Source organism: Hypanus sabinus, chromosome 2 (assembly GCF_030144855.1).
Source record: "Hypanus sabinus isolate sHypSab1 chromosome 2, sHypSab1.hap1, whole genome shotgun sequence".
Lineage (NCBI taxonomy): Eukaryota > Metazoa > Chordata > Chondrichthyes > Myliobatiformes > Dasyatidae > Hypanus > Hypanus sabinus.
In genome coordinates this window covers 42,990,142-43,008,157 of record NC_082707.1, presented here as the reverse complement: position 1 = coordinate 43,008,157, position 18,016 = coordinate 42,990,142, and the positions used below count along the sequence as shown (strand labels likewise).

General features: G+C 40.9%; 1 protein-coding gene across 4 annotated transcripts in view; it reads right to left on the bottom strand.

The window, feature by feature from the left end:
• Nucleotides 1–4,038: 4,038 nt before the first annotated feature.
• The window catches only part of LOC132378108 (uncharacterized), a 42,406-nt gene continuing 28,428 nt past the window's right edge, over nt 4,039–18,016 (bottom strand). For all 4 annotated transcript variants that reach the window (XM_059944862.1, XM_059944869.1, XM_059944866.1 and 1 more), the window contains exons 6-8: nt 10,604–10,736; nt 10,010–10,163; nt 4,039–9,369 (exon numbers count right to left, since the gene is read on the bottom strand). In XM_059944862.1, coding sequence (XP_059800845.1) covers nt 7,113–9,369; nt 10,010–10,163; nt 10,604–10,736 — 2,544 coding nt within the window. In that variant the 3' untranslated portion in view covers nt 4,039–7,112. The remainder of the gene's footprint in view (nt 9,370–10,009; nt 10,164–10,603; nt 10,737–18,016) is intronic.

Genomic DNA, 18,016 nt, shown 5'->3' with positions numbered 1-18,016 from the left:
GTTACCGGGAAAGTTGATGAAGGCAAAACAGAGCATGTTGTCTACATTGACTTTAGCAAGAACTTTGACAAGCCCCTCCATGGGAGGTTGGTCAAGAAGGTTCAGTCGCTTGATATTCAAGATGAGATAATAAATTGGATTAGACAATGGCTTCACGGGAGAAGCCAGGGATAAAAGCCAAAGAGCAGTAGCAGGCCTTGCTCACTGGACGCCTGTGACTAGTAGTGTGCTGCAGTGGACGAGGATTTGATTTCAGCATTCCAAGGAAATTTACAGAGGTACATGGATTGTACGGGTATGGAGGGCTATGGTCTGGGTGCAGGTCAGCGGGACTAGGCACAGATGAGCTGAAGAGACTGTTTCTGTGGAGTAGCACTCTATGATTTGATGAAAATTATTGTAAATTTATATAAAAACTGATTTTAATCAAAAATAAGTCAATGTAAAAATGATTAAGCGCAATAGACTTTTGAGCAGTTTACCTATTTATTTGATTCCAATTACCTTTAGCCAAATAAATATACATTTTCATTTTTATATTATCAAAACCTGAATATTTAAACATAAGTTTAAAAATCTTTTAAATAACTATACCCATAGAAAATTAGTTGCAAGAAAAATGATGTGATATTTTTACAGGTTCTTTATAAGCTGTAATTTTTCCATTATTCCAGCTTATGAAGGCAAATGGTAGGGTTCATTCAAATAATATTTACTTGTTGCTTTGATTATTTCATTTCAAGAACTTATACTCTTAGAATGTTTCTGGATATTTAAGTGTTACTTGGGAAAAATCATTAATGTAGTATCTAAGACCTTACTGTTGAAAATGCAACCCACGGTTCATGGAAACATTTCTAAGCACGGATTAATGCAGCTGACATAGAAAATATTGTGTGGATAGTCAGAGGCATTTTCCCAGGACTGAAATGGTTAACATGAGAGGGCACAGTTGTAAGGTGGAAATGCTTGGAAGTAGTTACAGAGGAGATGTCAGGGATAGGTTTTTTACACAGAGTGATGAGTGTGTGGAATGGGCTGCCAGCGACAATGGTGGAGGCAGATACAATAGGGTCTTTTAAGAGACTCTTGGATAGGTACATGGAGCTTAGAAAAATAGAGGGCTATGGGTAATTTCTAAAGTAAGTACATGTTCGGCACAACATTGTGGGCCGAAGGGCCTGTATTGTGCTGTAGGTTTTCTGTGTTTCTATTATTAGGTGTAAATGAGAGTTTGCTTAATGATGTAGAGTTTAAATGTCAAAAAATATCACCTTATAGGAGTGAGGGGGTTGTTGAGAGATAACAGTTGTAGGCTTTAGTTCTTAACAGAAGATGGCATGAATAAAAGGATATTCAAATTCAAGAATGGAAGGAATGTAATGTTCTTGAAAGAAATGCAGACCACTGGAAAAAAAAGTGAAGTATTAGGGTTAGTGACCGTGGAGCAGGGATCAATATATGTTAGCAATGCACAGACACATGTGGCTTTCTGATAGGTGATAGTTGGCCGTAATTTAATGAGAATAGAATTGAGATAGGAACAAAAGGAAATTGAATGAGGGCAGATTGGAATAATGCAAAACCAGGGAAAATGAAGAGAAGGTCTTAGGAGATGTTTGGCTTTGTTGCTGAGAGGAAGGAATGACGAAGAAGTTTCATCCATTGCTCATCCCACGAGATAATTAGGAGTAAGAAAAGAGAGGATGAATTTAAAGTAGGTCATACTCAGACAGGAAGCCGGGGATGTGGATCTCCCTGCTTCACTGGATTATCCAGAGTCAATGGGATCTTTAGTATGGGTGAACTCAGTCAGACATTTAATGGTTAAAACAGTTATTCAACTGTACATAATGAAACATGGTGCTCTCTCAGTGTGCTAGGGTGCATATCTTTGCATATGGGCAGCCCTAATAACAGGAAACATAAGCTTTGTTGTTCCTTTTTGTTTCCGTGTAGACTGCTGTTGATGCAGTATTTTAAAAGTCAAATTATTTGAACGAAGTTATTACTTGATATGGAAATAGGGACAATGACCATTTTAAAAACAACTGGAACTATCTGTAAAAAACACAAAATGCTGGCAGAACTCAGCAGGCCAGACAGCATCTATGGGAGGAGGCAGTGATGACATTTCGGGCTGAAACCCTTCATCAGGAGTGAAGTAACATGGGATGGTCGAGGGGGGATAAGAAGTGGGGGGAGGGATAAAGTAGAGAGCTGGGAAGTGATAGGTTGGAGGGAAATGGGCTGGGGGAAGGTGGAGAGTTATGGGAAATAAAAGAGAAAGAATGGTGGGGCTGGGGGGAGAGATTATAGTGAGGGGGGGAAAAGAGAGAGAAAGAGAACCAGACTAAAATAATAGATAGGGATGGGGGTAAGGGTGGGGGGCAGGGGTATCAACAGAGGTCTGTGAGTTGGATGTTCATGCCAGCAGGAACAATGGAACAATTAACAATGAACAATTTCTCCTTTGGCTCCTCCCACTTCCTCCAAACTAAAGGTGTAGCCATGGGCACCCACATGGGTCCTAGCTATGCCTGCCTTTTTGTCGGCCATGTGGAGCAATCTATGTTCCAAGCCTATACCGGTATCTGTCCTCCTCTTTTCTTACGTTATATCGACGACTGCATCGGTGATGCTTCCTGCACGCATGCTGAGCTCGTTGACTTCATTAACTTTGCCTCCAACTTTCACCCCGCCCTCAAATTCACCTGGTCTATTTCCGACACCTCCCTCTCCTTTCTAGATCTTTCTGTTTCTATCTCTGGAGACAGCCTATCCACCAACGTCTACTACAAACCTACTAACTCCCACAGCTACCTAGACTATTCCTCCTCCCACCCTGTCTCCTGAAAAAATGCTATCCCTTTCTCTCAATTCCTCTGCCTCCGCTGCATCTGCTCTCAGGATGAGGCCTTTCATTCTAGGACAAGGGAGATGTCTTCCTTTTTTAAAGAAAGGGGCTTCCCTTCGTCCACTATCAACTCTGCCCTCCATCGTGTCTCCTGTATTTCACGCACCTCTGCCCTCACCCCATCCCCCTGCCAGCCCACCAGGGATAGAGTCCCCCTGGTCCTCACCCCTCACCCTACCAGCCCACAGATCCAATGTATAATCCTCTGTAACTTCTGCCACCTCCTACGTGATCCCACCACCAATCACATCTTCCCTTCTCCCCCGTTCTCGGCTTTCCGCAGGGATCGCTCCCTACGCGACTCCCTTGTCCATTCATCCCCCCCATCCCTCCCCACGGATCTCCCTCCGGGCACTCATCCCTGCAAACGGAAGAAGTGCTACACCTGCCCCCACACTTCTTCCCTCACCACCATCCCAGGCCCCAGACAGTCCTTTCAGGTGAGGCACCACTTCACCTGTGAGTCAACTGCGGTGATATACTGTATCCGGTGCTCCCGATGTGGCCATTTATACATTGGGGAGACCCGCCACAGACTGTGAGACCATTTCGCCGAACACCAACGCTCGGTCCTCCAGCAGTGGTGGGATCTCCCTGTGGCCACACACTTCAATTCCACAGACCACTCCCACTCCGACATGTCTGTCCATGGCCTCCTCTACCGTCAAGATGAGGCCACACGCAGGTCGATAGAGCAATACTTTATCCCCCGCCTAGGTAGCCCCCTACCTGCCGGCATGAACATCCAACTCACTGACCTCCGTTGATAACGCTGCCCCCCACCCTTAACCCCATCCCTATCTATTATTTTAGTCTGGTTCTCTTTCTCGCTCTTTCTCCCCCCTCACTACAATCTCTCCCCCCAGCCCTACCTTTCTTTCTCTTTTATTTCCCGTAACTCTCCACCTTCCCCCAGCCCATTTCCCTCCAGCCTATCATTTCCCAGCTCTCTACTTTATCTCTCCCCCCACTTCTTATCCCCCTCGACCATCCCATGTTACTTCACCCCTGATGAAGGGTTTCAGCTGGAAACGTCGTTATTACCTCCTCCCATAGATGCTGTCTGGCCTGCTGAGTTCTGCCAGCATTTTGTGTTTTTATTTATTTCCAGCATCTGCAGATTCACTCGTGTTGCCTTGGAACTATCAGTAGCTGGAGATAGTGTTGAAGTAACTGTCATCGCTGATAACAAAATAAAATAAATAAAATCATTGAGCCCAGAACACAGGCACGCTTAAGACTCAAACATTTTTTTTTATTTTACTTGTGCACAAGGAGGACAGCATGGGCCCTGTCAACCACACTCTTCTGAAGTCTGAACAGAAAACTGCTACTTTTGTACAGTATTGACTTATCTGTAACGGATATCGAACATTGTAAATTGTATATCTTTGAATTCCTTACTCGCAAGATCAATCGCAATTCACAATAGAGTTGTTAAAGTCAATCAAAACTTCAAGTAGACAGTCGATGATATTTTGAAGTTAGTAAAGAAAAATATAGAGCCTTAGTTGTTGGAAACATCCTATGTCCACTCTATCCAGGCCTTTCAATATTTGATAGGTTTTAATATGATCCCCCTCATTCTTCTAAACTCCAGTGAGTAAAGGCACTAAGACATCAAAAATGTCTCATATACTAACCCTTTTATTCTTGTGTGTTCATTCTCATGAACTTCCTCAAGACTCTCTCTAATGCCAATACATGCTTTCCTAGATATGGACCCTAAGACTCTCTAAGTTCCTCAATTCCTCAGTAGAAGCCTCAGTATTACATCCTTGCTTTTATACTGTAGAGCCTTGAACTGAATGCTAACATTGTTCTTGCATTCCTTACTGGTAACTCAATCTGCACTAGTTTCCCAAATCATCTCTGATTCCTGAATTTACTCCCTATTTAGAAAATAGTCCATCCCTTTATTTTTTCTACTAAAGTGCATGACCATGCACTTCCTTGTCCTGTATTCAACCTCCCAATCTCCCAATCTGTCCAAGCCCTTCTGCAAACTCTATGCCACCTCAACCCTACCTGCCCCTCCAACTAACTTTGTACTATCCACAAACTCAGTTACAAAGCCATCAGTTCTGTCAACCAGATTATTAACATATGATGTGAAAAGTAGTGGATCTCAAACCCAAACCCTGAGGAAAACCTATAATCACTGGCAGCCAGCCAGCAAAAGCACCCTTTATTCCCATTCTGCCTCCTGCCAGTCAGGCAATCTTCTGTCTAGTATCTTTTTGTAATACTATGGACTCTTACCTTGTTTAACAGCCTCATGTGCAGCACCTTCACAAGGGCTTTCTGAAAATCCGATATGCCCTTAAAGGAAATTATGCTGGCTTTGGTCTATCTTATCATATGCCTCCAAGTTTTCTGAAACCTCATCCTTAATAATGGACTCCAACACCCTATTCACCACTGAAGTCAGGCTAAATAGTCTATAATTTCTTGTCTTTTGCCTTTCTCCATTAGTACCCTCTCCACCAACCAAGGCATCCTGAAAAGGTGGTGCCTCAGGAAAACAGCATTCATCATTAAGGACCTTTGCCATTCCGAATATGCCCTCTCCTCATTGCTACCATCAGGAAGGAAGGCCAGGAGCCTGAAGACCCACAATCAGTGTTTTGGGAACAGATTCTAACCCACCCATCAGATTTCTGAACAGTTCATGAAAATTACCCTCTTTTGCATCCCTCTTTTGCATCACTTATAACTTTGTTTATTATTGTAACATAATTTTTCTGTCTTGCACACTATACTACTGTCACAAAATAACAAATTTCATGGCATATGTCAATAATAATAAGCTTGATCATGATTATATTATTTATGGAATATCTTGTGACTGCTAATGTAAATAAGTCTAATACATAGTTGCTTAAAATTGCTTTTCTATGTGTTCCCCACTTGTGTAATAATTAGCCTTCTAAGAACAACAGTGAGATTTTAAGAGATTATATTTTTACCTGATCTGTGCTCAGTTCCCTCTGCAACCTGGAATAAATATGTTACTTCTGGTAATCCCCTGCTAATCTGAGAAACTATAGTGTTGTTTCATGCACCAGCCCCTCGTGCCACAGAATTGCCTGTTGCAGCTGACCAGCGGGGGAGATGTCAGAAATGGTCTGTGAGAGGGCAGAGGCACATGGGCACGCTGGAGTCCATGCTGCACTGGGGACTGGCCCTCTCATTGGTGCTGCCCTCCAGTGTATGCTCAGTGGAAGACAAGCTGGATTGCATTTTTCTGCAGCTGCACTAGCACGCTGAGAACTGTTGTGTGCTTTTTCTTACAGAAACATGGCTCCAGGACAACATTACATGCACCATCAAACTACAGGCCATGACACTCATGGACTATATTTTTGTGATTTGTTCTGCTATTATAATTATATGTGTGTGCTGTGTGTGACTGTTGGTCCTGTATTTTTCACCTTCGCCACAGAGGAACGCTGTTTCATTTGTCTGTATTCATGTGTATAGGTGAATGACAATTGAACTTGAATAATACATACTGACAGCGCAAGTGGAAACAGCAGCTAGTGACCCTGAATTTGTCAATCATGTATCTAAGAGGGGAAACACTATCTTTACATTACATATTTAAATTAAGTTTTGAAGTAAATTGATCTGGTGTTGATGTAATGGCATTGAGAAGGTTTTCTCAGAGATACTTCAACATGAAAACGATTTTGGCAAATCTAATTGTAAAGGGAATGCAGAGGGAAAGATAATACATAATTTTTATTGCAATATGACCTGCAGTTGATTGACCAATCAGTGATAAATGATACTGCAGCACATCTGCCTGACAAGATTATTGGTAAATGTATTCTGTTGTAAACACTGCTTTAATTCGATAATTGGAATGAAGGCATTGAGAGCTATGACCCATAAGAAACTGCTTTAAAGGATTTTTATGCAAGAAGAGTTTCAGTAAAAATATAAATCCTGAATCCCAAATTACCATTTCCTTGATGTAGATAAAACACTAAAATATTAAATGAAAAAACAAAATGCTGGCAGATCTCAGCAGGCCAGACAGCATCTATGGGAGGAGATAGTGACGACGTTTCGGGCCGAAACCCTTCATCAGGAGTCACTGCAGCATCTGCAGATTCACTCGTGTTGCCTTTGAAATATTAAATGACCTCATATTACAGATATAACAAAATCCTTCATATTGTGTGGATTTTTAGGGCATAGAAAAGCTTGGTAATGGTGGTGAAGAGATTTGTATGACATCATTGGCTCTCAGTAGTACTCTCCGGTTAGATTTTGAAGAGACTGAAGTGTCAGCATAACTATGTGCCTTGTACTTCCATGATTTTGTTTTGCAAGAAGCTGTGGGACTTGTACATTGGTTCCATGCTGAGGCAGCACATTCAGTGTTGGGTTCAACATCAGGGTGGGGTTCTTGTTCATCTCCATAATGTTCAGCTACATTAACTGATTCTTTAGTCTGACAGCAGATGCCTGGATAACCACCTTCTCTTCCAGTCATGACATCAGGCTGCAATCTTGGGGGAATTCCTTGTAGCTTTTGTTTCTTGTATAAGTCTATATGTGACTCAGGGTTTCTAGCTTGTGAAATTGTTGCCTCTGCAATTTCTAGCTGTGATTCTAGAGGCTGCTGCTCTTGTACAATTGCGACTGACACAGCTGTGCTGACTGAGTCACAGGCATGCTGGAAGATATTTCTGTACTGGTGATCCCCCCGTTCCTCCTCTTTTGACTCTGTCTCTGGCGGTGTTTGAGTTCTGGTGGAGGATGCTGACTCTGAGCTGTGTTGAATCTTCTTCAGCTTTTGCTTTGCACAGGAGTCGGTGAAAGGCTGAAAACCTCCGATTTGTGAACTGGCAGTTTTCTCTGTGTTTATATTCTGAATTTGCAGACATTGGTCCTCATTGAATGTCCTTTGATTATCTTCTTTCTTTCCTATTAATCTATTTTGAGGGAAGATTGGAATTTTAGATAGATCAGGCTCGAAATTTTGTGTGGCTTCTTTCATTGATTTATTTTCGCTCAAGTAGACAATAGGTTTGAAGCTCTCTACTTCTGAAATTGAATTTTCCACCTTTTTTGACAATGTTTGTGGAGAAAGTTCCTTTGTCATGGCATTGTGATTTTTATCGTCAATAGCAAACTGATTAGACTGATGGAGCAATTTGTACTCTTCATCCCCTTGAATATTTTCATGCCATTTATCATTTGGCAGTATTGGAATTCCTGTAGAGAAAGCGTCTTTTAACTTTAGTGAAGTATTTTTTTGTGAGGGTTTCTTAGATGTGTCAGAGAATAATTCTAGGCTCGATGCTGATGGTTTTGTTGTTTCCTCTGTACTACCTTTCACTGTTTGTGGTGGATTTCCCTCCATGTTACTTTTCACGGCCTGCAGTAGAGAGCGAGGAAAATCAATAACTTCATTGGTATCTCTTGAAGAGAATGAAGAGCCTGTAATTAATTTGTGTGGAGGATGCTTCTGATCTAGACTTGTAGCGCCATTTTTATTACTGGTTTGAATCTCATTGTGGATGGTCAACTTAGTCAAATTATCAGCTGGGATTTCTGTATCTGAGTATAATATTTCAGCAACAGTTTGCACCGATGGTTCAGGTAAAGTAACTTTGTTCTCATTTGAAGAATCTAGTTGCATGTCCACATTAGCTTCTCCGGCAGACTCTGAAAATGTGTCATTGGATTTGTCTGTAAGAAATATCTGCTTCCCAGTAGACTCTAGAGAGTTTGAACAAAGCTCTGTGGTACTGTTCTCCAGAGTGGACTGTTTAAGAGTAGTATCTTCATTGTTAAGAATTGTAGGTTCACATTCTTGCTGAACACCCAAATCTATAGTTTTGTGCATTTTGGCAAAGTTATCTACCATGGAAAATTCAGGACTGGTACTGTGAGGTTGTGGAGATGAGGCATCATTTTCAGTAGTTGGTTTTCCCTGATTACCATCTACCTTTTGAACTCCTGGCATTTCACGTTTCTGTTCAGCCATCAAGTCCAAACCACTATGCACTTCAGTGAAGTTGGTGTCTCTTTTGTCCACTATGGGAAGATTCTCTGCAACACCCTTCACATCTGCAGCAGTGTTACGTTCTCTTGAAACTGTTTTTGTCTTGGATACAGGAAGTTCTAGTTTCTCCAATTTATTCTGAAAACCAGTCTTTGTAAACCTTGACTGTAGGAGCTGAAATCTAGTTGGTCGAAGCTTTCCTTCAGTTTTCAAGGCTTTTTCTTTAACACTGTTCTGCTTTGTAGCAAATATATTTGTTAACCCGACAGAATTATCAGTGCTTGTTTTTTTCACCTTTTCCAGATGAGCTATGTAATTGATCAGGTTGTTAATTTCATCAGATGTGCGCTTGTTCACGAATGTTCTGGCAATTTGACGCACATCTATACTGTCATCTCTCTGAGTGCAATCTGCACCGTGACACAAGGATCTGCAACAAAATAATGAGTGACTGACTAACTAGATTTGAACAAATGAAAAATAACAAGATATGGATGAGAATTAAATGGTTAGCAAAAAACAAATTACATTGCAGGAAAATGTAGAAATAGCAGCAGAGAAAGTAGAACAAACTATGGCTTTTTCTGCAAATAACCACAAATAAAAGAGTTATTAGAGATGGGATTGTTAGGGATAGTCAAAGTCTATAACATAGTAAATAAACATTCTTGAAAATGTAACTAACAAGACAATAAAGTTTTTTCCAGGCGTGTTTGATTTCATTTCATACAGTTAAGTATTGTTTACTACCTTTCGTAAGTGTTTTATGGGAATTTATACATAATGTTACTTTCTTTTTGATTGTTAATATCAATTTTTGAATAAAACATTTGTTATCCCTCAGGGTATGTAAATATGTGCCCAGGGTCCTAAATGGAAAACACTTAACTATAACACAAATCAGAAGTGAAAATGGTTATTATCCATCAAGGAAGACTCATAAAGTTATCTATTAAAACTGCTGTAAATTACTGCACCAGCTGCCATATATACTGTACATGCAGTTAAAAAGGCCTTATTTTTGGTTTTGGCCTCAGACTTTGAATGATTTCCATGTGAACTGGACTTACCTATCTGTGGTAGCAATGTAGTACAGCTGTCTCCCCAATAGTTCGAGGTGGCCTCTGAACTCCAGATTCTGGTAAAGACTTAGAGGAACACTGTCAAATCCAAAGAGAATTCCATAGAGGGACCCTGCAATGGCGCCTGTCACAGCACTCTCTCCTATTAAAAGGGGCATAATGAAAACCATAACATGAAATGAATAATACTGTTGTTCAAATAATAAAGTTTTTTATAATTACAGTATGTTTCTAAGTGAGGTAATCAAGCCATTCCAGCATAGTTTTTTTTTGTGGTTATATTTAGTTTTGGCAATTGCTTGCAATTGATTGTCATTAAAATATTTAATCCATTTTGGAGTTTTCATATTTTCTAAAGGAAGAAAAATTCCAATATTGTTTACTTAACTAGGGCCAAAGACCATCCCAAAGTCTGCAATGCACCAAGGAAAAGTTAATTTTAGATTTAGAAATAGATAATTTGTCAGTCCCTCCTTATTTATACCACTTGAAATCTTTTATTGTTGTAATCAGTTAGCTTGATTTGAAACAAAAAGATAGCCGTTTAGAAAATATTTATTCAAAATTGGAATTCATTCTTACCCCTATGAAACATGGCCGAATAACACAGCTTCTCCCAGTCACTACCAGCAAACAAGAGTGCATCATAAGCAATCAATGTTGTTTCAAGGCCTTTATCCTTTCCAGTTGATTCCGAATGCCAGCGTCTGAACAGCTGTCATATTTATATTAAAAAAGTCCAGTTGTCATTTTCAATCAGCAGTCTATTTCAATGTTGACACTTATTCATAGTAACCTAATATGATGCAATAAAATTTACCACTGTAAATACTTCTTTTTGTTTTCTATTTTAGAAGGCAATAAAGAACATCTACAGGTATCAAATCTATTAAAGGTGCAAAAGATTTATACAGTGGTTATGAATTTAAGACAGTAAGCCTAGAAATTGGATCCCATTACTTCATACATTGAAAAACTAATGCAAACACCCATGGTTGCGTCATTCCACACCGGAAATTTGCCAGTGCAAAATCCATTTGGGTTGTTTTCTGTGATCACCTGATACTGATACTGGGGACTTTCTGAACGTAAATAAAATGAAGCACCAGCTTTAGTCTCCTGGGTGAAAGTGAACTTTGATTGACTGCAGCATGTTCACTATCTGTTGTGATCAGTTTCTTCTTCACTTAAGAATCAAACCAATGGGCCTTAAAAAGACCACTGGAACTACTATAGAGTTATATAGCTTGAAGCAGGCTACTTCATCCCAGTTTGTGGTGACCAAGGTGTCTATCTGAGCTAGTTCCATTTGCCTACATTTAACCCATATCCCTCAAAATTACCTGCCTAAGTGTCTTTTAAACATTGTAATTGTACCCAACTCTACAGCTTTCTCTGGTATCTCACCCCATATACCCATCCACATTTGTGTGGAAAAAGTTGCCCTTCAGGACCCTTCTAAACCTATCAATTTTCACCTTAATTCTGTGTCCTCTGGTAGCACACTCCACTACGTTGGGAAGAAGACTGTAACCATTCACTTATCTCTGCCCCTCATGATTTTATATACCTGTATAGGTATATCAATGAGGCTACTTTGACACAAATGCATTCTCAGAATGAGTGAAGTTTGCTGTGAAAGCCTGTATCACTCCTATAACTTTTGAAATTAGGCTACTGATTAAAAAGCTTAAAATTGACATTATTATCACTGAAACAAGTGCATGGACAATGCTCCATGCCCGTCATAACTAGCAGAAGATCAAATAAGGAAATAATACAAGAAAAAAAACATGCAAAATTCAAGCATTCCTCTAAATGCTTATGTCGTGGTAGTCACCTTTCCAAATTACACTGGAAATAAAGGCATTGTAAACTGAATAACAGGTATTAAGTAAACCATTATCTGGGAGATAAAGTTCATGAACTGTGTTGGGAGTTAATTTTATAGAAACATAGAACATAGAAATCTACAGTGCATTACAGGCCCTTCGGCCCACAATGTTGTGCAGATGATGTAACCTACTCTAGAAACAGCCTAGAATTTCATAGAAACATAGAAAATAGGTGCAGGAGTAGGCCCTTCGGCCCTTCGAGCCTGCACCGCCATTCAGTATGATCATGGCTGATCATCCAACTCAGAACGCTGTACCTGTTTTTTCTCCATACCCCCTGATCCCTTTAGCCACAAGGGCCATATCTAACTTCCTCTTAAATATAATAGACAATAGGTGCAGAAGTAGACCATTCGGCCCCTCGAGTCCGCACCGCCATTCTGAGATCATGGCTGATCATTCACGATCAATACCCAGTCCCTGCCTTGTCCCCATATCCCTTGATTCCCCTATCCATCAGATATCTATCTAGCTCCTTCTTGAAAGCATCCAGAGAATTGGCCTCCACCGTCTTCCGAGGCAGTGCATTCCACACCTGCACAACTCTCTGGGAGAAGAAGCTCTTCCTCAACTCTGTTTTAAATAACTGACCTCTTATTCTCAATCCATGCCCTCTGGTACTGGACTCTCCCAACATCTGGAACATATTTCCTGCCTCAATCCTATCAAATCCTTTAAATATCTTAAACGTTTCAATCAGATCCCCTCTCAATCTCCTCAATTCCAGCGTGTACAAGCCCAATCTCTCCAATCTCTCTGCGTAAGACAGCCCTGCCATCCCAGGAATCAACCTAGTGAATCTATGCTGCACTTCCTCAACTGCCAGAATGTCCTTCCTTAAACCTGGAGACCAAAACTGTACACAATATTCCAGGTGTGGTCTCTCCAGGGCCCTGTACAAATGCAAAAGGACATCCTTGCTCTTGTATTCAATTCCCCTTGTAACAAAGGCCAACATTCCATTTGCCCTCTTCACTGCCTGTTGCACTTGCTCATTCACCTTCATTGACTGGTGAACTAGGACTCCTAGGTCTCTTTGCATTTCTCCCTTACCTAACTCTACTCTGTTCAGACAATACTCTGCCCTCTTGTTCCTGCTTCCAAAGTGGATAACTTCACATTTATTCACATTGAATGACATCTGCCAAGTATCTGCCCACTCACCCAGCCTATCCAAGTCTCCCTGTATTCTCCTAACGTCCTCTTCGCATGTCACACTGCCACCCAGTTTAGTATCATCAGCAAACTTGCTGATATAGTTTTCAATGCCCTCATCTAAATCATTGACATAAATCGTAAAGAGCTGTGGTCCCAATACAGAGCCCTGTGGTACCCCACTAGTCACCTCCAGCCAGTCTGAGAAACACCCATTCACTGCTACCCTTTGCTTTCTATCTGCCAACCAGTTTTCTATCCATGTTGAAACCCTGCCCCCAATGCCATGAGCTCTGATTTTACTCACCAATCTCCTATGTGGCACCTTATCGAATGCCTTCTGAAAATCTAAGTATACAACATCCACTGGCTTACCCTCGTCTAACATCCTTGTTACACCCTCAAAAAACTCCAACAGATTAGTCAAGCATGATTTGCCCTTGGTAAATCCATGCTGGCTCGGCCTAATCCTATTTCTGCCATCTAGATGTGCCACTATTTCGTCCTTAATAATGGACTCAAGCATCTTCCCCATGACTGACGTTAGGCTAACAGGGCGATAGTTCTCCGTTTTCTCCTTCCCTCCCTTCTTGAAAAGTGGGATAACATTAGCCACTCTCCAACCTTCAGGAACTGATCCTGAATCTAAGGAACATTGGAAAATGATTACCAATGCATCCGCAATTTCCTGAGCCACCTCTTTTAGAACCCTCGGATGCAGACCATCTGGACCCGGGGATTTATTAGCCTTCAGTTCTACCAGTCTACTCATCACAGTTTCTTTCCTAATGTCAATCTGTCTCAATTCCTCTGATATCTTATGACCCTGGCCCATCCATACATCTGGGAGATTGCTTGTGTCCTCCCTGGTGAATTCAGATCTAAAGTACGCATTAAATTCTGTTGCCATTTCCCTGTTTCCCATAACAATTTCTCCCAATTCATTCTTCAAGGGGCCAACATTGTTGGCCTGCTGCATTGTCCTCTATTTTTCTAAGCTCCATGTAGCTAGCTAAGAATCTCTTAAAAATCCCTATTCCACACACCCAGCACTTTCTGTGTGAAAAACTTACCTCTGACATCCCCCTTGTACCTACTTCCAAGCACCTTAAAACTATGCCCCCTCGTGTCAGCCATTTCAGCCCTGGAAAAAAGGCTCTGGCCATCCACACAATCAATGCCCCTCATTATCTTATCACCTCTCATCCTCCGTTGCTCTAAGGAGAAAAGGCCAAGTTCACTCAACCTATTCTCATAAAGCATTCACAAACTTGGCCACAAAGCTATCAATTCTGTCATCCAAGTCATTAACATATAATGCAAGAGGAAGCGGCCCCAACACAGACCAGGTTAACTAATGCCGTGGTAGCATAGCACTTAATGCTATGTGGTTACAGCTCAGGCATTACAGTATTCTGAGTTCAATTCCAGCACCGTCTGTAAGGAGTTTATACATTCTCCCCCATGAGCCGCAAGGGTATCCTCCGGGTGTTCTGGTTTCCTCCCATAGTCCAAAGACATACCAGTTAGTAGGTTAATTGTAAATTATCCTGTGATTAGGCTAGAGTTAAATAACGAGGTTGCTGGATGATGTGGCTTGTTGGGCCAGAAGGGCCTGTTCAACGTGGTATCTCGAAATAAACAAACGAGTACATTTTTAAAATGATATATCTCTTTTCACTCTTATGTGTAGTAAGAACACCCTTGATAGCCTAACTCTCCTGCCTGTTTGAGTAAGCTTTACATTTTTTTTCAGTTAGTTTATTCACTGTAAATTTAGCTTAACAAACTCATTCATCTCACAGTGTATCGGATCTCACTGGACACACAGGCCATGCACTGCAACAGAATGGTATGCTCATTTGGCAGTGACTCAAGCTTCTACACCAGGATGTTTAATGAACAACAGCATATGATCTCCTGTGAAGCCCTAATTCCCTGGGTCTGAAAATCAAGTCGAGCGCCCTTCCCTTGTTCACATGTTACTTCGTAGCTGTGAAACTCCCCAGTATTTATCCACTTGTGGTCTGTGCTTTCAGCACTCACGAGGCTTAAACACCTGCAGTTGCAACTGCTAAGGAAGGGAGAAAGGAAACTAATTTTAAGTTGCTTTTAAAGCTTTGAAGCGCCACACAGTACCAGCAGAAACATATTTATGTATTTTTGTAGTATATTTAATAGCATTGGTAACTTTAGCCTTGCAATTTACAAGTTTAAAAATAGTGTGCCCCATAAAATAATCAACCTTTGTCAGAGGGGTAAGACAGGCTGTGATGTGAATGTTGTTTGGAAGAGAGAGAAGGTTGTAGCTATTCATACACCTCATCTCTCTGTGTTTTATGTCCGTTTTTAGAAATGTACTCTCATTCGCCAGCCATCAGCCAAGTCACAATGTTCTGATTAACCTGCCTCATGTCTATATTGATGTCAGCATATGCAGCTTGAAAAGCTACCGCCATTGTGACAACTTGCACAAATCTAATTTCTTGCAGAGCACACTGGCCCAGAGTTCCTGCAGTAACCACGCTCTCCATGTTTCCCAGCATGGATGACTTCACCCACCTCAATTCCAGCCTGATTTGGCAAGAGATCCCCCAATGGTTTCACTTTCAAGAACTCCACAACTCATGTCCCCAGTATTATTTTTGTTCTACTCATTTATCTTTCTTTTGTATCTGTGCAGTTTGTCTTCTTTTGCACATTGGCTGTTTGTCGGTCTTTGATGTGTGTCGTTTCTCACTGATTCTGTTACATTTCCTTGTTCTGCTGTGATTGCCCGAAACGCAAGAAAATGGTGACATTTACTGTATGTACTTTGATAATAAATTTACTTTGAACTTTGAAGGAAGTCCTGAGCTAAAAAGGGACTTACATGTGTAAATTGTATCTCAGTGCATAAAAACCAGAGAAGCATCTTGATAGCTTATGTTCAGAAACTTTCAAAACCTGTAACAATCAAACTATTGAAACATAATATATTAAAAAAGATAATTAAACATTTAACGACCTAATATTTGACTCTTCCTTGTAGTTAATCCTCTTCATTGAAATCATTTAAAGTGAATTCCCAGCATAAGTGCTGAAGAAATGCAGAGTGCTTGAATTTGTTTATTATATTTGATAGGACCTCATTGACTGAGCAGTGACAGTGAGATACGGTTGTCAAGATGTTTAACAAGTTCGTGTTTATACATGCGGAGGGAGAAATCCCAAACACCTGATAAACACCTTCATAGGCAGTGAAGAAAGCTAATGGCATGCTGGCTTTATAACAAGAGGAATTGAGTATAGGAGTTAAAAGGTCCTTCTGCAGCTGTACAGGGCCCTGGTGAGACCCCACCTGGAGTACTGTGTGCAGGTTTGGTCTCCAAATTTGAGGAAGGGCATTCTTGCGATTGAGGGAGTGCAGCGTAGGTTCACAAGGTTAATTCCTGGAATGGCGGGACTGTCATATGTTGAAAGATTGGAGCGACTGGGCTTGTATACACTGGAATTTAGAAGGATGAGAGGGGATCTGATTGAAACATATAAGATTATTAAGGGATTGGACACATTGGAGGCAGGAGGCGTGTTCCCGCTGATGGGTGAGTCCAGAACTAAAGGCCACAGTTTAAGAATAAGGGGTAGGCCATTTAGAACAGAGATGCGGAAAAACTTTTTCACCCAGAGAGTGGTGGATATGTGGAATGCTCTGCCCCAGAAGGCAGAGGAGGCCAAGTCTCTGGATACATTCAAGAGAGAGTTAGATAGAGCTCTTATAGATAGCGGGGTCAAGGGATATGGGGAGCGGGCAGGAACGGGGTATGATCAGCCATGATCACAGTGAATGGCAGTGCTGACTAGAAGGGTTGAATGGCCTACTCCAGTACCTACTGTCTATTGTCTATTGATATGAAGGGTGCTGTGGAGGGGGAGAAATGTTAGCCCTTCAACACATAACTACTGACAGTTCTGAGGAATATCTAGACCATCAATTGGATTTCCTGAATCTAATTAATCAATTTAGGATATATTGATAACATTATTGCAATGAACAAGTAATGTGAATTAACTCACGCTCAGAACAATGACCTGTATAATATGTTTGGGGGAATTCAATACTTTCTTAAAATATTATTTTTGGTTAAGATGGGAAAAAAGGATATTTTGGCTCATCTAGCAAAGGCAATTATGTTTCAAAATACAAATAGGCAATATGTAAGAATTTTAGAGAGATATTTTGAAATGATTAAATAATTTGTATTTGCCTACTGCCTTATTTAATCGTTACTGATGATAAAGATGACAGGTAGTCATCTTTATTGAAGCAGAACTTGGACAGATAATAAGAATGGACAAAGAAGTGGCAGATGGAATACAGAGTAGGGAAGTGTTTCGCCAAACACTTTTGCAGAAGGAATAAAGCCATAGACTAATTTCTAAATGGGGAGCAAACTCAGTAATCAGAGGTGCAAAGAGAGTTGGGAGTCCTTGTGCATAATTCTCTAAAGGTTAACTTGCAGGTTAGCATTCACTTCGAGGACTAGAATATCAAAGCAAGAATGTACTGCTAAGGCTTTGTAAGGCATTGCTCAGACCATATTTTAAGTGTTCTGAGCAGTTTTGCACGCCTTCTCTCAGAAAGGATATGCTGGCATTGGAGAGCATCCAAGAGGAGATTCACAAGAGTGAGAGGACTGACGAATGAGGAGAGTTTAATGATTCTGGGATTGTACTCGGTGGAGTTTAAAGAATGAAGGGTATCCCATTGAAACGTAGAATGGAAGTGGAGTGGATGTTTCCTATAGCAGAGGAGTCTAGGACAAAAAGGAAGAGCCTCAAAATAGAAGGATCCCTTTAGAACAAAGATGAGGAGGAATTTCTTTATCCAGAGGGAGGAGAATCTGTGAAATTCATTGCCACAGATGGCTATGCAGGCCATGTCATTGGATATATTTAAAATGAA